Below are 21,633 nucleotides of genomic sequence, written 5' to 3'. Positions count from 1 at the left end.
ATTTATCGCAAAAACATGTACATGTAGATAAAGCACACTAAATCTTCTTTTCGAAAAACAACTACGCTCCAATTTAAGATAGAAGCTCAAAAAATCAGAGTAAAAGAAAGTCGTGTTATTATTATTATCATAAGATCATAGTTTTTAATCAATTTGCTTATCTAGTGGCTGGCTTCTAAACGCGTATGTAAATGTTTATATAAATATATATTTTAAAAATCTAATTGAGTTAAAGATTAACAAAGTCTGCTTAAGTTACATTCTAATATGAAAACGAATACGAAGTAAAAAAAATGGCAAACTGTGATAACAGTAATAACTAATATTCGAGCCTTAAATAATTGCAAATATTTTATATAGAACAGCTAAGGAAATCGCCATGCATGTATATTAAATGTTGAACATCACCAAAACTTCACAAATTTTACTCCATTAGCACCAACCCATAGTCATATTCCATATACATACATAAACACAACTACACATTACACCCAAATCTGCTCACAGATTAGGAATTTATAAAGGCAATAATACAAAAACACTGTGGAACGTAAAAAAATAATAATTACAAGAAAAACTTTGTAGATTATAAAGGGGAAGATATTGATGGAACATACACGTGCCTCCTTTATTTGTATTGCATTCCACATTAAAAAAGGGCAACATCAATTTCAGCAAAAAATTTAAATAATATAATTTTTTGTTTTTCTAAATCGATTCCAATATTTTTCTAATTTCTTATCATACTAGCTCGACCGTCGGTGCGCTTAGCTACACCATAAAATTGTTTTTTGTTTAGAGTATTGCTTTATCTACAGATCCCTCCTGTGTCAATTTTACCCCAAATGCGGGTGCAAGATTTGTACTCTACTTCCAAAGCTCTTTCTTTGGAGTCCTATTTTGTCCCGATTGTCCTACCCCGCTGGGGATTTTGAGAAGTGGACGGCCTCCACACGCATGTTCCTAATTTCAATATGAGATTCGTACTATAATCCCATAGACCTATCGTTTGAGTACCATATAAGTTCCGATTGGTTGGCCTTAATGCTCGTTTTGGGTCATTTTTGGCGGAGTGCGTCTTTCCGATACTTAATTTTATGGGTCCATTATGATTTGCATACTCAATTGTGTTGCCAAAAGGTAAATTTTTTTTTAAAGAAATTTCCATTTCTTTACAACATGGAATACTTTTTATACTTTCCACCATAGAATGGGGGTATATTAATATCGTCATTCCGTTTGTAACACATCGAAATATTGCTCTTAGGCCCCGTAAAGTATATATACTTGATCGCCATGACATTTTAAGTCGATCTGGCCATTTCCATCCATCTGTCTGTCTGTGGAAAGCACGCAAACTTTTGAAAGAGTAAAGCAATCTCCCAATTTTACTCCTTGAACCCCAATAAGGCGCAATCCTTATCCGATTTGGATGATATTTTCCACAATGGCGAATTGGTTCATACCCTGACATAGATCCAATAGCATAACAATTTTTATTTGCTTAACAATGCGATACATGGTGGATGGTATATAAAATTCGGTCCGGCCGAATTAACTTGTTTACAATGTTCTTAATAGCTGAACATTCAATAAACTGATATTGATTACACTGACAAAAAATTCTAATTTTATACTATCTCATGGCATCTTCTACCGGCAATGCAACTATAGCTGAGTTACAATCTATAATCAACCCATAAAATTCGTATTTTACTGTCAAAGACTTCCACTTTGTCTCGATTGGCCTTTATATTTATTCGGTGGAGTTTACGAATACTTGGTTCCAAATTTTAATATAACATTCGTACTTTACTTCCAAATTATTTTCATTTAAGGCCCATATTGTGGCAATCTGTAAACACGTCCTTTAGGTTGGTTCAAGGCGTATTTAATAAGGTGGCCGCATCGGCAATTGCTACAACAAAGCATCTTTTTTGAGAACTTGATATGTCAAAATTTGTCAACAGGGCGAAGAAAATTCGATTCGCCTGACATTTAAAATGTTCGGCAAATTTGCCTCGACCAATCAGAGAAAGAAGTTTATTTTTTGAGTGTTAAGCTAGAAACACATATTTAAAAATTCCAATTATCTCCAGAGGTTCTACCCACAACACCACCGAGATGGCAGGTTTAAACAATTTGCATTAGGTTATTGTAGCCATAGCCAGCATTCACCATAGCTACCTAGTGAATGCTGATGTTGATAGGCGGGATAATTACCGTTATCTCAAATAGGAAGATTGTAGTAAGAGGGGGGATGAAGCTGTCGCTCTCGCTACTGAATGTCCCAAAAAGCCATTGCAATGTCAGGACTTTGACCTTGCGCTCGGCACATGGCGGACTAAAGCGCGATTTGTGGGGATGAGGAGGAGTCATAGACGGGACTGCCCTGAAATTGAAATTTCATGGGACTGCCCTGAAATTGCGACAGTAGATGCAGGTTTATGGCTACACAAACACATATTTTCCTGTCTAAATTATCTTCATGCAATAGTTCTTTCGCTATTCTTGACTACTATAGGTTATAATGGCATTTTGAAGGGAACTTGTCCAGACCGCCTGGCCGTTGTCATGCATATTGGCTCCTAATCTTCTTCATTCTAATGTCTGGCATTGTACTGACGTAAATTTTATCAGCGTTCTTCTGTTGCCTGATTGAAGCTGACAGTGAATGAGTTTCTTAGACGCCTGCCATTATATATCCTAAGTTTAAAAACTATAACAACAGCAAACACAAGTTATAAAATATTTATTTTACAGTTTATATTTATGTACGGCGAATTCAAAAGTGAATTGACACTTCAAATTCTCTCAGCTGAGTTGATGCGGCCACCTGATAAATACGCCTTGGGTTGGTTGTTGCTTTACTATCTATAGATACGATTTTTTTTTTGAAAAATTCTTGTTTATAGATTACCATTAAGGTGAAAATAAAATTTCACTTAAATCAGTGCCCTCGTCTCAGAGATGTGGGGTTTTTAAAAATTAAGGTAAGCGGAAGTGTTCTCAACCCGCTTTCAAAGGAAGTTCCCACCTGGGACTAATCTCTAGATTGTGTGAACACTTCAGAACAATCAGTTGAGCGGTTTTAAATTGTGCTCTTTTTGGATTACCGTACAATGGCCTACACACCAGTTAATATTTTAAACTATTTTATTACAAATATTAAATTCCACAGTGTATAAATTGGGTGAGGTGTGGTTTTTTTAATTAGCTCTTATTTCTGTAGTGCTCCGCATGTGATATTTTTTACTTCTTGCTGCATGATTTATTCTGTTTCTCATATTTGTTTAAGATTTTTGTAGTACCTTTGCGGCCGTATTCACAAAACTTAATGAAGCCTTAAAATAGGTTAATTTGACAGTTCTATAAAGGAATTTTGTTTTATGAATGCTGGCGCTAGTTTTAAACACGCCCCTAATTTATAATTTGTTTGTATTTAGGGATTGAAATTTGTAAAACTTTTCAAAACAAATTGTGGCCGTATTCATTATGGCCACACATTTTCGCGGTTTGTCTTTTTGACAGCTGTCACTTGATTTATGCCAAATATTTTAGGAATTTTACAAGATATACAAACTGCTTGGCCCTTCTAATTTCGTAAAAGTGACACAGTTTAGATTCATGCAAGTTGGCATGTCGAATGCAGCATTTTTATCAATTCCTCTTTGTGTTCCTTCGTAAATAGAAAACTATATTGTAAATCATTACGAAATTACGCCCAATTGTGTTCAAAAAGTTTGTGAAATATACAAATAAGAATTTTCTTTATCTTTTGGCACCATTTATGGCAAGTTTCAACACCTAATTTTTATTTAATTGAAAATTTGCAAAATGTAAACATCATACCGCAAGTAAAAAATGGCAACACATGTTTGAACCTAAATTGTGACCAAAGCAATTTGGATATCTTGTGAAATTCCTTAAATCTTTGATTTATGCTCAGTTTGGTTTGCCATTTCATAATAATAATTTTACTCACAATGAATAGAGTTATTGCAAACATACGGCTGATGTACGGATTTTTTTGAGCCAGTTGCGGCGGCCCCTCGGTAATCCTGTTTAATTCTGTTTTGATCACACTGATCAAAGCAGAATGAACCAGAATGCTTTGCTTACAATTTAAAATAGATCGGTAATCGTTTTCACTGATTCGCAAAATCAACTAACAAATTCAAAAGAGTTTTTAATTGTTAAAGTTCAAAGCTCCAAAAACGATTGCTGGTCAATGTTAATAAATAATTTATAATTGCATTTATAAGGTAAATTTTGATCAAAGATGCTTTGGCGTATCTACAATGTCTTTGAATAAGGTGTTCTAATAACCGAGGATTCCCTCGTAATCGAGGAGTTCTGGAAAAGTTGCGTTAATCGAGTACATACTGTACCTGATATGTTAGCGATTCGATTAACAGTGTCTTAATACGCGATGTCCGACCGAAAACCTAGGTAGAGAGAGATAAGGTCTGATAAAAAAAACGTTATTTTTAAATTTCGCGAGTAACGCATGCTCGATTTTTACATTTTTTTTCTGTTATACTTTAAAAAAAATCAATTTATGCTTTGTTGGATCTCAGATCATTGAAGGGGACAAGATAGTTACTGATGAATAAATACTTTATGAGAAAATTGAAAATAACGGTTATCAGAGACCTCTAATCAGCCATTAAAAATCAAACAATTTAATTTTAAAAGGGCCGACCGATGGAGGAACAAAAAAAGCGGTCGACTGGTTTTAATAAGTCGGGCTTGTTCACCCTACGCATGATTCTCACTGCAGTCGGTTCTAGTGACATTTTTATTGCGATGCATTACTTCCATTTTTTCTTTTGGAGTAAGAAAAAATTAAATATTGTGGCGCTTGATTGACGATACACTACATCACCACCTCTGTGGCGGTGTTCTGCTGTTCGAGTAAGCATAAAAACTCCGCTCATTCAAGTCAGAATTTTCTTTCGTACGGTGTAAGAAATAAATCCTGGAGTCTAATTCCCGCATACGTATGCAAATGAGTTCATATACGAACATAATTTACGAATCGCACAAACGAGTTAGATGGCGGCATACAATCGTGATGAGTCAATGAAGTTATCGATTTTTAAGATAAAAAACCGACGGCAGATATATTTTACCATATCAAATGCAAACAAAGCAATTGATGGTCAGTTAAAATGTAATTACTTAAAAAAAACAACAACATACAAATACGTTGTTGTTTTTTTTTTAACAATATGTTGATGTAAGATAAGATTAAAGGACACGCGGATAAAGTTGTATATCAAAATCGTATTATTCATAGACAGTGGGGGAGAGTAGATGACCCGTCGTACTCAGCAAAAAATGGCTATGCGTTGCAACGAACAGAAATCTGACGTTTTCTTTCATTCCTTTCTTTAGAGAAATGAGAAGAAGGAAATGAGATAACACAAACACATTGAAAACACACAAATAAATTAACAAAAAAAGTTATCTTTTTTCTTCATTCATAACAACTTTTTCCAATCACAATTATCCTGTTGCTCAAATTTTCACGTTTATTTCTATCCGTAGGAACTGGCAACTTTGCAATGAGTCGGATGGGACATCTACTCTATCAAGAGTCGATAGAGTCAGTTATAAATGAAAGGTATTTCATTTGATACCCATATTGCAGTGCTGGCATCGATCGATCGATATCGAATATCCTATTGATAATAACGGCAAATTTCAATTTTTTGCAAAAGCAAAGTAAAGGCCAAAACAGAATGAGCGCGCGTTGAGCTTTGTTTTTGGAGCGTTGCCTTGAAAAATGCAACTACATCCAACAAAAACAGCGCGCAAAAGTTAAAAAATTTTTGACGCCTAAAACCAGTACTTTACGTAGGATAACACAGAATGACGCTCGATTTCAATCGTCAAAGTTGAAAATCTTTTAACTTTTGGGTGTTGCTTTTGTGGGATTTCATTTTAGAGTTGCATTTTTCAACGCAATGCTCAAAAACAAAGCTCAAGGCCGGTTTCCGTTGCATTTGGCCGATTCAAATGCATTCGTGTTGATTTGGCTTGCTTTCGGTGCTTAAAATGTTTGCTTACCAAGTCAAGTTAAGTCATTCTATTTGTTCTTTTTCAGTGTTTGCTGTTGCTTTTACTTATTCATGTTTCATAGCCGCAGTTAAGGAAACAGTCAATCATTGAAAAATAGTCACTTAAGTCCAACCGTGGTTAATACGCGATGTCCGATCGAAAACATGGGAAGAGTCAGATACGAAACTTGTATATGCCACTAAAAAATTGAATTTTAAAGGGCCGACCGACGGACGCCCGGCCGGTCTTGGGTCGGTTCTTGTGAAATTTTTATTGCGACGCATTACCTCCATATTTTCCTTTGGAAAAAGCAGAATATAAACGAAAAACTGCATCACTCACCTATGTGGCGGTGATGAAATGTACATATGAAATCAGAACCACTTGTTGTTTCCATATGAAGACATAGGAACTACCATTTTTAATTAACAAAATAGGTTACCGTTTAGGTATAACTCTCAAAACAAAGAAAATTTTAAAGATAATATGCCTCAGAAAGCAAAGCTATGACTTATATAGGCGTTTATATGGGACTTGGCAAACTGCTCAATATAATTTTTTTGTCCGAGAATATTTTTAAAAATTCCGCTCGACTAAGCGTAACAACTTCGCTCATTAGAGTTGAAATTTTCTTTCGTATAATAATAAATATAATAAATGTTCTTTCGTATAATAAATCCTGAGGCCAAATTCCCGATTACGTATAGGAATGAGTTTATGTATGAATCGTAATTAGTCAATGAATTGATCGATTTTTAAGACAAAAGATCGGCGGCGGAGATATTTTGCCATATGAAATGTAAATAAACAATATATTGTTTTTTTACCAATATATTGTGTTTTTTTACCAATGTGTTGATGTTTGGTTAGGTTAAAAGACACACGTCTGGCAACCGAAGTTACCAACCCCTTCAAACGGAGACCTCTGGTCCATTGTGTTCGTCCTTAAAAGAAAAGAAATGTGAGAGAAGAGAGAAACGAAAGCCATTATAAGAATATGAATAGAAACCAAAAAGAAGTCGAAGAAGTCTCACCGACTAGAGGAGCGCCCCGCCAACCATCGCAGGCTCTTGCAGAATTTCTGTATGAGCTCAGTGAAGAGGTGTTCACCCATAATCCTACATCTTCTCCCCATTAATGCGAAGCACTGGCACAGCAGATGTTCAACCCTGTCCTCCTTATCCCCATAGACCCTGCAGTAATCTTCATCTACCCGAGCCCATCACCATATCAACTACCTGCCATTGCAGTGGTCGGTCAGGACTCCCATCAACAAACTATGGTCACTCTTCCTTAGCCAACATCCTCGTTTCGGAGAACCTGTAGCCTAAAACGCCAGTTCACGCCGTGTCAGCACATTCGTCATAATAAGAATCCACCATCTCATACAGCCAACTCAAAGGAAAGTTCACCATCGGCTTCGCACATTATCCGCGACCAAAACCTGGAAAGTTCGTTACCTACCACCCCTTGATGGCCCGGAACCCAGCACAATCTGACAGCAGCCCCCAAACGTACGAGACGCTGCCTGCATCTCCCGACAAGCCTCGACTTTTGCGACCAGCAGCCAGGGACTTCAGCGCCGCCCGACTACCCACATGAATCGTGACAGTTTGAGAGAGCCGCCGCTGAAAAGGGCAAAACCTCTGCCGGAAAGGCACTGAACCCATGCAGAAATCTATGTGACTTCCTAATTCTTGGGAATTCAACAAAAACCCCTACCCTGTTGCCCCATCCGTGTAGACAAAGGGACCCAAGAATGACGGACCGCCCAAGACCGGGAAGGCAACCACCAGGTTGTCATCGAAGAAAGATCCGCTCGGCACATAATCCGTCGCAAATGTTACGTAGTCGTCCCACGCCAGCAGCCTTCCGCAGAACAAACGAATGCCGAAAATCGCCATGCCGCGTACTACACGTACAACTGCAAAGATTTCAGACCAAGTATCGTTTGCAGCGCCGCTCTGGGACCACTCCTCCTCCCCTCAAATATCAACATCTTCTCCAACATACTGCGAAGACACACCTTCTCTAGAGCCCGATGCCACACCAGCCACCCATAGGTGAGGATCGGTCGAACCTCAGCAGTTTAAATCCAACGGATCGTACTCGGTCCAAGTCCCTAACTCCTGCCTAGAACGCATTCATCCCCCGTTTAACTCTCTCCTCAACGTTCCTTCTCTAGTTCAATTTCTGGTCAAGAACAATGCTCAGATAATTAGCCTCCAGAGAGAGCGGCAGCTCCACTCCATCAAGAACCGGTCCCTGAACCTGCCATATCTTCTCCTTCTCGGGAACAACACCAGCTCTTTTCTCAAAAGAGGGGGATAAATTGGGTGAATTTTTCTTCTTAAAAAACCCTGCTGGAGGGAGGAAGTGGTTAGACAGGATGTTGTATTTTGCTATCTTCAGTTTTTCTTTTCACATGTAAGCAATTTTAGAGTATATATGACAGTTTCTTTCAATTTATATAGTTGACCCATCCGCGACGTACAAAAAAGTCTTTTGACCTGCGAAGGTTAAGACGAAACTAATCGGCCTAAAGTCCTTAGGCCAGGAGTGGCTTGGTTTCTACGCCTTGGGAATGAAAACGACCCTAACCTCTCGTCACGCAGTCGACACAATGCCAAGCCAAACTCAAGCCCTGAAATTCCCCTCCAGAAGACTTATGGCATACGGCCGAGCCCTTTGCTGTTGCTTAACAATATGTTGATGTTTCAAGTGAAAGAGGATATGAAAACATGTTAAGCATACATCACCAACGGTACATCTACAATGTTTGTTTTTGTCTTGTACAAGGACTACTACAGCCACATCAATGTCGACCAATCAGGTGAAAATAGAAGCTCATCCTTAACGAAATATCCATATATCCTGGATATCCAAAAGTTGTGTTCTTGAAAAAATTTGGTTTTCTACTTTGCTGAATATTAGTAGTTAATTTTTCTGCTATTGTAGCAGTAGTTCTGCTATTACGGCAGTAGTACTGCAATTTCAGAGTTGCAGGTGAAAAATCTGTTATTTGCTGAAAATGACTGCTGCTTAATTATGAAGGGGATGTTAGAAGAAAAAAAGAACACATGTAAATGTGTGTCTAAGTGGGTGTTTTTTAATCACCACTGAATGTATACTTTCCATAACATTTTTGTGTTTAAATTTATATACAAAAGGCCATGCCAGTCATGTGCACTTTAGTAGAGCAATAACAAAATCTGCAAGCTAGCTCAGCCACATTTCGAAATGTATACCAATGGATGGATCAGGTAGCTTCTTCACAGTAATATTCTACAAATCAAAATCATCTCTTCCAACAATATTTTTAAATATATCTAAAAAATGTCTATAGTAACCAAAACAAGTTACAGACAACCATAAAAAGTAGCATACAATTTTTTTCCCAGCAAACTTGTGTACTCATAACAGCATATTTTGTTAGTTGAAATAGCATTAAGAAATTAGCAATCATTTCTTACAGCAGCCCTATGTTTGCTAAAACATCAGTAATGTCTGCTTTAGCACTTTCAGCAGACAAAAACTGCTGTTTTAGCAAACATTGTTGCTGTTTCGAATAACAAATTTGGTTGAATGCAGGAAGCTTAGAAGGCCAATTAAGAGATCAACTAGATAGGGAATTTGAGCTCAATAAAAAACAAAGCCAAAAGTTAAAAGGTACAGCCGGGGCGAACTTTGGATACCAACCACTTCGAGTGGTAGTCGAGCCATAATTGTTCGACTCCGTAGACCCGGTTCTACACGTTCATATTTTCGAGGAATGCGTTCTCTAACAGGAAACGCGCACTGTTCATAATGTAGTGTTTCCTAAACATAAATTTTATGGGCGTCTCGATAACAACCACGTCCTCCCTTGGTATATTTGCCTGATCGGTTAACAACACCCAAGTATCCTCAAAGATACATTTGAAATGCCAATTGGTTATGGTGAAAGGTGTAATATGGTCGAATTTGCCGTTTTTTGTTTGTTTGCTTTTTTTACTTTCTTAAGTTCCAAAATGTAAATGCGGTTAGATTTGCTCATTTATTTTTACTTTAAGTATACATATGCCGATTTTATTTTAGAAGCAGACGATAGTACCTATTTTTAGCGATAAATAATTGTTAATTTTTTTATAAATGCTTTGCTGAGTTGGTTAGTAATTATCAGCTTTTTTGCTTATTCTATATGTCTAAACAACAAACATACATACATATCCACGATACATACACACACACACACAATTACACTGGGTGGTATGCGGTGATACACAAGCTACATTTCCGTATCCTCCTCTACACTGACTTCACCTGTTTCTTTTAAATTGTCCTTTTCTATGACAACAAATCTCTATTCTTTTATGTGTCATTGTTTTTTTCTTGTACTAGTTGTTATCGAATTGTCTTTTCAAGCTATGCTAATACGTTTTTCTTCCATTAAACCTTCTGCCTCCAATTGTATGTATATGTCGTCAAAAATTGTTAGGTGTGGATTGGAAATCTCTTACCATACCGGCTTGTCTGCCCATCACAACTGATTATTTTCCTGATAAGCGATCATTGCATAATGATTACGTTATTTCTGATTATACTCTCCTGCCTGATGATGTAAACTCGGATTACGCAAACAGTCGTGCTATCTATCGGAAGCCGTTGACAACGGAAGAAGTTTGTACGGAAATTGTATCTCAGCGTTTGGCACAGGGATTTCAGTTGATAGTGATAGAAGAAAAATCGAGTAATGCTCCGGCTCAGGCTCCATGCTGTGGCGGTTTGAAACAACAGAGACCCACATCAGTTCTTAACATGAATCCATTTGCCGAACAGACTAAGGAATACCTTTTATCCATTGGTCGAATATTCCACAAAATAACATTGAACGGATCTGTGATAACGGTAACTGGATATAGACCAAGGTAAGCTGAAACTTTCAAGCACTGATGTTGTTCGCTTTGGCAGTAATATGCATTCCATATTTTATTATTGTTCATTTGCAGATTATGTTGGTTAGAATAGTAGAGAAATCTTTGCCTAAACATCCGCCACATTTGTTTTCCCTTTAACAGCAGACAAAAACTATTTTGAATAGCAAATTTCGATGAGTGTAGATATTTTTATTATGTGAATAGCACTCGCTGGTGCGCTGCTGAGATTTAAACATTTTCCGCAATTTGTCTTGGATCGCACAGAAAATCTCTCTGTTCAATTAAGACATAAGTAGATTCAACTAAAATTGTCTTTGAAAATTTTCTACGCTGGAATTTGCTTCACAAATTTTAAAATATTTTTGTTTTTCCCTGAAAACTTTACCAATTATGACAAATTGTATTACTGTTGAAGCAATGAGGTCATATAACCCATTAAGCTTAGTTCTGAGTTTGACTTCTCGTCCGACCAACTGTAAAAATGCACTATAAAAATATGGTGACGAAGTGGAACATTTCACAGAAGTGGTTATGACTTCTACAAGCCAAATAAATGCATTAAATAACACTGTGAAACAGAACAAAAAATAACAGGAAAAAAATGCACAGAAAGAAAAGTAAGAGAGAAAACACATATATTGGCGTTTTGAAAGAAGTTTACTTTGAAAAGTAACCAAACAAGAGGGGGAAGTTGCCCCCTTCTGGACATTTTTCTAAATATCCGGCTTACGATAACGTGAAATCCTTTCATTTTAGTTTTATAGTGTGTTCGTCAATATTACTGACAAGACTGCGGCAATATTATCATGGTTGAACATTTAAACCTTTAGCCGACTCATTGAAGGGTTCTTGTTGGTCCCTTTTTTACAACAGCGTTCAAAACTAATTTAAAATGAATTTGTGGCTAATCAAAATATTCCACAAAAATGTTGACCATGAAATTCTACAATAGGTCCCAAAGGTGAACCTAAAAAAAATTGAAAGTACATTTTAGGGTTAAAGTATTACTTTTTCTGAGTTGGTGCCAGATTCGCCACAAAAACTTTATTTTAGAAGGATGATGTCAAAGACTTCAAGACTTCAAGTATAGCTTCTCCTCAGTATAAAGGCATTTACCGAATACAAAGTAAAAATAAGCATCCAAAGAATGCTACCAATATAATTCAAATGCTCACGCCTTATATGACAAATAATTTCCTTAGGGCGTTGTCGCAATTTAAAAGAAACGCCAAAAGTCCCTTACTCCTACAAGATAATAGCTTTCATCAGATCACCCAATACATATTAAAGAGAATCTCACATCGATGAATTTTAAAATACTACAAGCTGCAATAACCCTTAGAAAACAAAATGTGATTGCTTCCATATATTCATACCGGGGTTTAGTTTATGTGAAACCTACAACAAATGGAGAAGCTATATTAATCGAAAGCCATTCTAACTTGCAGAATTTTTTTCGATCAACCTCTTAATCAAAAGCTGATCACCCTTTATTAAAAAAAATATTTTTATTATTATTATCATTGCGAAAATGTTTATAGAAATTAGATACACTACTTTATCTAATGTGTCTCGCTGTATAAATGTTAGGTTAGGTTGAAAAGAGGGTGTAGACATAAATCTGTCCCATGCCACTATAGACATACACCTAAGCCAGTAATCGGCTTGATGTGCGCTCTAAAAACTAAAAAGTAACCTCGAAAAAGAAAAATCCTTAATTGTTTTCCATACCACTCTGTTAGCCGCGAAAGCTGGGCAATGACATAGGAAAAGCTCCAACGTCTCATCATTTTCCCCCACACGCCCTACACTTGCCATCACTTGGCGCACCGATTTTGCATAAGTGAGCTCGTAGTCCTATGTGTCCTGTTATGACACCAAAAACTATACTGACCTCAATCTTACTTCCTTTCAGTAATAACCTCGTCCTCTCACGATCCGGATTTTAGCCGACCTACCGACTGTTTCGCTGTTCCACAGTGTTATATGCGCGTTTGTTGCCCACGCCCTTAAATCAGATTGTTTCGACCTGAAAGGTTTCGGGTTAACCAGTCCGTCCGTCTGCCCTTTTATTCCCCCTTACTCCGTTATGGCGGCATCCAAACGATGCGAATTGTGCCGTCCTCTGAGAAAGCGTTAATCTCCTTCTTACACTCCAAGAGTTCGTGTCCTTACCGTCCTGGTTGTTATTGCCCTTATGGTCATTTTACTGTCCGTTAAGATGTTCACACTCGACGTCCTCGCGTTTGTACCACACCACCTCACGCATTTCGTGATCACTAGGATCTCTTTCTGGTCAGGTAGTCTACAACAGATCTCAGTCCCTGGGTTCTCAATGTAGACTCCCAGACCCACTCTTTCCCCTGGCTTTTACATGATCTTTCAGGCGGCAATACTAGGGTTCCGTCAGCCCATAATATTCCATTTTAGGAGCAAAGTGTCAAAGAAAGGAATATTCCACATAAAATTTTACTATGAGTCACTACTGAAATGAAATCTGTTAATATAATATAATTCACATACAGCGGTCAAAAAAAGTATTCATCATTAGCAAAATTGATAATAAATTCACTTATTTTGGGTAATTAAAGAAAATTTAAAGTAAACAAATAATGCAGTTTTATGCAATAGTTTATTTTTCGTAATATGTTTTAAAATAAATTCAAAAAATAAATTTAATTAGCGCAAAAAATGCAATTTTATATAATAACACCAAAAACAGAACAAAAAAAGTATTCATCATTGATGTGCTATCATCAAAGTCAAATTCAAATATTATTTGGGAATCCCCCTTTTCTGTTTTATTTAGTAAAGGAGGCTTTGCCCTTGACAGCAAATATTTAATTTCATTGAAAATATAGTTTTTGTCAAAATGGGTCGTAAGCAAAACGAGGTTTCTGATGAGGTAAAAGTTTTGATAATAAAACACCACAGGAATGGTTTAACTCAAAAAACTATCAGTGAAATATTAAATAGACCACGATCTACTATACAATCCATCATCAGAAAGTGGACAGAAACGAAAACTGTTGACAATAAACCAAGATCTGGTCGACCAAAAGCACTTTCAGTTGGAGATGTGCGTTGGCTAGTGCGGCAAGTTCAGAAAACTCCGAAGACAAATGCGACCATTCTTCGTAAAAACACTATGGAATATTTAGGGAAGGAAGTTACTACACAAACAATTCGAAATACACTCAAAAGGCATAGTTACAGAGGATGAACTGCACGTAAGAAGCCCTTTATAAATAAAATAAACCGAGTGAAAAGGCTAAACTTCGCAAAAATGTATGTAAAACAGCCCGAATCATTTTGGAAAACAGTCATTTTTGCAGACGAGAGCAAGTTTAATCTTTTTGGGTGCGATGGAAAGGTCATAGTGTACAGAAAACCAAATACAGAGCTTGAAGAACGAAACACAGTTGCTACTGTAAAACATGGTGGAGGTGGTTTAATGGTTTGGGGGTGTATGGCGGCTTCAGGAGCGGGAAATCTTGAAATTATTAATGGAGTAATGGATCATAAGTATTACATTGACATTTTAAAGAGGAATTTAAAAGATAGTGCTGTAAAACTTGGGCTTGGTAATAACTTTCAATATTATCAAGATAATGACCCCAAACATTCTGCTTTAAATACCAAGATGTGGATGCTGTATAACTGCCCCAAAGTCATTAAAACTCCTCCTCAAAGTCCCGACTTGAACCCAATTGAACATCTTTGGGAACATCTCGAACGCAAATTGAGAACGCGCAATTTTTCGAGCAAGAGTCAAATGCAACAGGTGATAATGGAGGAATGGACTAATATAGACCAAAATATAACCGCTAAATTAGTCCAATCGATGTCATACCGTTTAAAAGAAGTTATAACACGCGGTGGTCGAATAACAAAGTATTAATTTTTTTAAATTATGTTATTTATTTTTTTGTTTTTTTGCAATGATGAATACTTTTTTTGTTTAATTTTTTGTGTTCAGCTGTAAAATGGCCCTTTTTGTTCCAATAAATACTATTTTTTTCTTTAAAAACAATGAAATTGTGTACATATATATCACACAAGCACTACTGCATCATTAGTTTAATATGTTTTCATTCCAATTGTCTTTTGTAGACTTATTAAAAAAAAAACATTGAATGATGAATACTTTTTTTGATCGCTGTAAGTAAATTACAAATTTTGCCCATGTACATTTCACTAAGGAACAGGGGCAAACTTTTCGCCTATCAATCAGTGCAGTCCGATTCAATGATAAGGGGAGTACCGCAGTGCGACACCTCTTTGGAGAGAAGTTTTACATGGCATATTACCTCACAAATGTTGCCAGCATTAGGAGGGTAAAGGCCACCGTAGCGCAGAGGTTAGCATGTCCGCATATGACGCTGAACGCCTGGGTTCGAATCCAGACGAGACCATCAGAAAAATTATCAGCGGTGACTTTCCCCTCCTAATTTACATAAGTACCGCCAACAATATAAGGACCATAAGTTTTGATAAATTCTGTATTTTTCTGAATTCATTACTTAGTGCCTCCAAAATCTTCACTTTAAGAGGATGATGCTTATGAAAAAATTTTCCAAATCTGATTTCACTATGGGGTTCCCGAAGAATGTCGTAAGTATAACATTTATTGGGTTGCCTAAAAAGTAATTGCGGATTTTTTAAAAGAAAGTAAATGCAGTTTTAATAAAACTTAGAATGAACTTTAATCAAATATATAATTTCCATTTTGTTCGATAACCTTTTGCCATCTTCCTGGCAAATTTAGTATTCCACGCGCATAGAACTTCTGGCCTTTATCTGCAAAAAACTGAACCAAGTGCGATTTTATAGCCTCATCATTGCCGAAAGTTTTACGATTTAAGGAGTTCTGCAAAGATCGAAATAAATGGTAGTCTGATGGTGCAAGGTCAGGGCTATATGGTGGACGCATCAAAAGTTCCCAGCCAAGCTCATTCAGTTTTTGGCGAGTGACCAAAGATGTGTGCGGTCTAGCGTTGTCCTGGTGGAATATGACACCTTTACGATTGACCAATTCTGGTCGCTTCTCCTTGATGGCTGTATTCAATTTGTCCAATTGTTGACAGTAAACATCCGAATTAATCGTTTGGTTCCTTGGAAGCAGCTCAAAATATACCACACCCTTCCAATCCCACCAAACAGACAGCATAACCTTCTTTTGGTGGATATCAGCCTATGAAGTGGTTTGAGCTGGTTCACCATGTTTGGACCATGTTCGTTTTCGACTAACGTTGTTGTAAACAATCCATTTTTCATCTCCAGTTATGATTCGTTTTAAAAACGGATCGAATTCATTGCGTTTAAGGTGCATATCACAAGCGTTGATTCGGTTTGTTAAATGAATTTCTTTCAATACATGTGGTACCCATATTAAAATTGACGCCAAACAAACAAATGTAAACAAAATTTCGCGCACTTTTTTTCTAAAGCAAGTTAAAAGTAACAGCTGATAACTGACAGAAGAAAGAATGCGATTACAGAGTCACAAGCCGTTGAAAAAATTTGTCAACGCCGACTATATTACTACTATATTACCGACAATTACTTTTTGGGCAACCCAATATTATAAAATATTAAAGAGAATTTGGTCATATTAAAACTTGCATCAATACGAGTATTGTTAGTTTTTTTGATACTTTTTAGAGTATTTCGCAACTTTATGTCGATCTTTGTTAAAGTCGAGATCTACAGCACCTAGAGGTTCTGAAGAAGCCAAATCGGGAGATCGGTTTGTGTGGGAGACATACCTAAACATATGCCGATTTGTCTCACTTACAATACAAACTCAATTTCATTAATAAAAATCATTTGTGCAAAATTGTTTTATATAGTTAATTGATGTAATACCAACTGTCTCCTTTTCCCCGGGAACCCCTAGTGAAATTGAATTTGGAACATTTCTATCATTGACATCATCCTCTTAAAGTGACGATTTTGGGCGCACTATGGTATGAATTCAGAAAAATATAAAATTTCCCAAAATTTATGTACTTGTTTTTAATAAATATATTGTTGGCGGTAATGTTGTTGTTGTAGCAGTTATAACTGAGGCGGTAAGGTTAGGTTGAAAAGAGGATGCGGATATATATCCATCCCATGCCACTATGGACATACACCTAAGCCAGTAATCGGCATGTTGTGCGCTCTAACGTCGAAAAAGAAAATCTAAGTTTGAAATTTGGTGCTACTTACAAAATCCTTTATTGTTTTCTATATCACGCCTCTAAGTGTGTTCATGCTTGGTATTGTATCGCCAACTAAATACCGTAGTCTGTTAACCTCAAAAGTCGGGCAATGGCATAGGAAATGCTTCAACGTCTCACCATCTTTCCCACATGTCCTACACATGCTGATTTTGCATAAATGAGCTCGTAATCCTATGTGTCCCGTTATGATACCGGAAGCCATCCTGACCTCCTTCATACTTCCTTTCAGTAGTAGCCTCGCTTTCTCATGATCCGTATTTCCCCATAGGATTTTCGTTGTCCTGCCGACCGTTTCGATATTCCACAGTGTTACATGCACGACAACGTCGACCCGAAAAGCTTCGGGCTAATCAAGGTTATTGACAGCTGTTCTCTGGCCTTCACTGCCAAATCGTCTGCTTTCTCATTCCCAGTTACTCCTTTATGGCCCGCACCCAAACGATGCGGATCATGCCATCCTCAGAGAAGGCGTTAATCTCCTTCTTACATTCCAAGACTGTTCGTGATCTTACAGTCCTGGTTGGTATTGCCCTGAGTTTACTGTCCGTAAAGATGTTCACACTCGACTTCCTCGCATTAACACCACCTTACGCTCAGTACGCTCCTGAATGTGACACTTCCAATTCAGTTTCCTGTCCAAGTTCACACCTTAGTATTTGACCTTGTCAGATATCGAAATCGTCTTTTTGAGGAAACGTGGTGCGCTAAATCGGCCCACCTTCGTCTTCCTCGTGAACAGGCATATTTCAGTCTTCTCTGGGTTAACATTAAGACGTCTGGGTTTAGCCCAGTCATATGCCATATGCAAGACCCTTTCGGCACTTCTGCATAGCTCTTTCGGATCCTTACCCCTTAGAAATATTATAACATCGTCTGCATAGCAGATGGGTTCAAAACCCTCCTCTGTCAGCATCCGTAATAGGTCATTTATGGTGGTCAGCCATAGGAGTGGCGATAAAATGCCCCCTGTGGCCATGCCATGGGACACACAATTTATCCATCTGTTCCTTAGCATATGGTTTATCCAGTCTCTAAGTAGCGGGTCCACCCAGTACTGGCCTAAGGATTGGATCAGTGAGTCGTCCGCACATTGTTAGTAATTGTACATGCATGTTATTAATATCTCACTTACTACGGGACTATCAAATCAGTTTCAGTGATGTTGCTTTAGCTGTGTGTTGTTGTTCGACTTTTGTCTTTTTTTTTATGGTGACGAATATAGTTTGTCGGTTTTCGCAACAGACAATTTTCGTGCGAATGAACTTAGAAACTAAAAAAAATACATAAATTCCAACATATTTGAGGGCATGGTACAATACCATTTATTATTTTACTTTATTGAAATCAATTTGGCAGTGATTGAAAGGCATTTACATTTATGCAAATGAACAAGGTTGAATGTTATGAAATGCACATTTCTTAAACAATTCCTATGATCGACAAATGTTCTCTCATATTAATGCATTTTATATTTAATTTAATTTAACAGGCATCCCTATCCTCCTATTAACGTTGATTATCGTTACCGATTTCATGCTCCTCAGCATGAAACATATGAAATATCAGGTGTTAATTTTACAACAGAAAAATTAGAGAATTTCAACTGGAACTTTATGGATCACTACATATGCACAAGAGGAGATACTGACTATCCTTTAATGGAGGTATGTTATACATAAGTTTTTATAATTAATTAATCAAGTGTTCCTATCATTCCCTAAGAGAGGCGATATCTATTTAGTAAATAGTAAAAATACGTTAAAGGCAAATTTCGAAATTTCTCTGGCTATAAGTATTCGATTAGAGCATTTTATTTTTAAATGTTGGTTGGTTGATTTTCGGCTATATTTCGGTTATGTATAATTCCTGTGTTGATAAAAACTCGAGCTCAAGGCCAAGTAAAGTTAATTTTGTTCATAAAACCTTATTTTTTTTATTTATATCCAATATTTCGTCGTTTCATTGAAGAAAATCACCCGGGATACATTAAGATATGAAAAAATCATATTCCCCATTAAGATCTATACACTTTTGCATGCGTTTGAACCAATTATCGAAGCACTTTTGCCACTCTGATTTGGGTATATTCGAAACATGCATTCTGATCGCATCAACCGCCTCTTCAGGTGTCGAAAAACGTTGACCTCTCATTTTATTTTTTTACGTACGGGAATAAATAGAAGTCATTTGGTGCCAAGTCAGGACTATACGGCAGATGACTCATCAACTCGATGTTTTGAGTGCTCAAAAATGCAGTTGTGTGAGAGCTCGCATTGTCGTGGTGAAGAGTAATCTGTCTTGGACGGTTGGTTTTCCTGATTTCTTGAAAGACAAATGGCAAACTAATAGTTGTGTGCCACTCAGAATTGACTGTTCTGCATTGTTCTAGTGATACGATTGCGACATGTTCAGTTTTTCCGAAAAAACAGGAAGTGCTTCGTGCGCGAGCAACTTTTGTTGGATTTGGCTCATGTTGAAACACCCATACAGTCGACTGCTGTTTACTTTCGGGCTCTTACACGTAAATCCACGATGTCATAGGCATGTGTCGGAGCGCCGCGATCGTATTTTTGTAGTATTTCTTTCGACCAATCAGCACGAGCTTTTTTTTGAGTTAATCCACGTCGAAAGTGGTAAAAAATAATCGCACGAAAATGTTTATGATTTAATTCTATTTTTTGGCCGAAATAAATCTTTAAAGTTACTGTAAGCAATACAAATAGCGCTCGTATGTCAAAACGTTCTGAGTACGTATAACCTCAAAAATGTCAAGCTTTACGATAGAGCTGGCTATTGGGAGATTGTAACACAGGGGTTGTCCAATCCCGAAATATAAAAAACGAGAGATCACCATGATTATTTTTCAGCGACAGGTTTCGGTAAATTGAAGCGACTCAGTGTTTATGGTGCATCCGATCCTTGTTCGTGACCACTGGGATGATTGAAATTCTAAATTCACTCACTGTAAATGTTACCTACCTCATTATAGTTGCGATATTTAAGGTATTCAAATTATTGAATTTTGTACAAAAGCAAAAGAAAAAATAATTTGCTAAATTTGCTTTGTGGGTAGTAGCCCACCAGAGTATGCTGTGTATAAGTTAGTATGTTGCTTCAAAAATTCAATGCGCACTAATGCCCATGTTCTATTATTTTACAGAATTTAAAATATTGGCGCTTTCGCATGTATCTATTGCCCAAGGAGAATAAAGCTATCAATAAGATCATGGAGCAAAAATGTCAAAATTGCGATGTTTTTACGGAGCCCTCCATGGAGGGTGGGAAACAACAAATTGAGGACTTTATGAGATTTATGGAAGTTCACATCAATAAATTGAAACGTCGTAAAGCTCGCGTAAGCAAATATTAAATTTGAAAGTCTTGGCGTTTAGTTTAGTTTTTACTTAACTCACTAATTTTTTTTCCATTATTTGTATTTTAATAGTTACATGCGAAGTGTGTACATACATACTATATGCGTATGTATGTCTAAAACTTGGTTTTATTCTTTTTATTTGTCTGTTTTTACACATATATACTATCGGCCTTATTCACAAAACTTAATGTAGATTTGAAAGAGATTTCTTTTGACATATTTCCTTTTTAGAACAGTCAAGTAAACCTATTTCAAGGCTTCAAAAAATTTTGTGAATAAGGGCGTGAACCATTTGTTTAACCCATTATGTTTAATTATTAATTACTCCAGTTGATTTTGTTAAATGTTTGATTTGATGAAAAGTGTTTTTCGATTTTCCCAATGTTGTTGTATTGTTGCTTTTTGCCTTACATGTTTGAGTTGTTGGATTCGTTTACAGGATAGTCCTACCGCACAAAGTCATCTAACAAGAAGGCGCCACAGTACCAGCATAATTTCCAGACCTCCGCCTAATCAGGTTCTCTCTCTCTCTTTATTCTCTATAAATCTAAAATTGTCTACAGTCATACATATATTTTATTTGTTTTTTTTACAATTTTTAACATTCTTGTTTTTGGTCAATATCAGTAATTATTGTGTCTTTTGTCAAATTAATATCCCTGACTTACAATTTAAATTTTATAACTTTGCCATAAAATATTTTCAAATTCTCATCTCTCTCTCTCTCTCTGTCTGTACAGTTAATTTTAAAGAGTGTATTTTTTTAACCTTTCCCCAAATGTAGGGCCTTACAAATTCACCCTTTCGTGAACGAGTTGGCAGTAATCGGTTGCCCGAGAAGAGACCAAGGTTTTTATAATCAATATTTTTTATATCGCTTTTGACTTTGCTTATTGATTTGTCGCATTTTCTTTGAGTGGCTTGGCTATTTTTTATGTTTTTTTCTCTGTGTTTGCTTATTGTTTCGATTTGTTGTAATATATTTTTTTGTTCCTACTATTAAAGTAAGCTAGTTTTGTATGTACATTGTAATTAAAAATTTTTTATG

The 21,633-nt window shown here is 36.7% G+C and overlaps 1 protein-coding gene across 8 annotated transcripts in view; it reads left to right on the top strand.

Moving 5' to 3' along the window:
• Nucleotides 1-21,633, top strand: part of LOC106089411 (GATOR complex protein Iml1) — a 130,668-nt gene that overhangs the window by 76,287 nt on the left and 32,748 nt on the right. For 5 of the 8 annotated variants that reach the window (XM_059360108.1, XM_059360105.1, XM_059360104.1 and 2 more), the window contains 5 exons: nt 10,544-10,973; nt 18,699-18,873; nt 20,370-20,564; nt 21,025-21,102; nt 21,370-21,434. In XM_059360108.1, the coding sequence (XP_059216091.1) occupies nt 10,544-10,973; nt 18,699-18,873; nt 20,370-20,564; nt 21,025-21,102; nt 21,370-21,434 (943 nt within the window). The remainder of the gene's footprint in view (nt 1-10,543; nt 10,974-18,698; nt 18,874-20,369; nt 20,565-21,024; nt 21,103-21,369; nt 21,435-21,633) is intronic. The other 3 variants (XM_059360110.1, XM_059360106.1, XM_059360107.1) reach the window with 2 other exon arrangements.

This window comes from Stomoxys calcitrans, chromosome 1 (assembly GCF_963082655.1).
Source record: "Stomoxys calcitrans chromosome 1, idStoCalc2.1, whole genome shotgun sequence".
Taxonomy (NCBI): Eukaryota; Metazoa; Arthropoda; class Insecta; order Diptera; family Muscidae; genus Stomoxys; species Stomoxys calcitrans.
The sequence above is the reverse complement of the archived record's forward strand: the minus strand, read 5'-3'. Positions and strand labels throughout refer to the sequence as shown.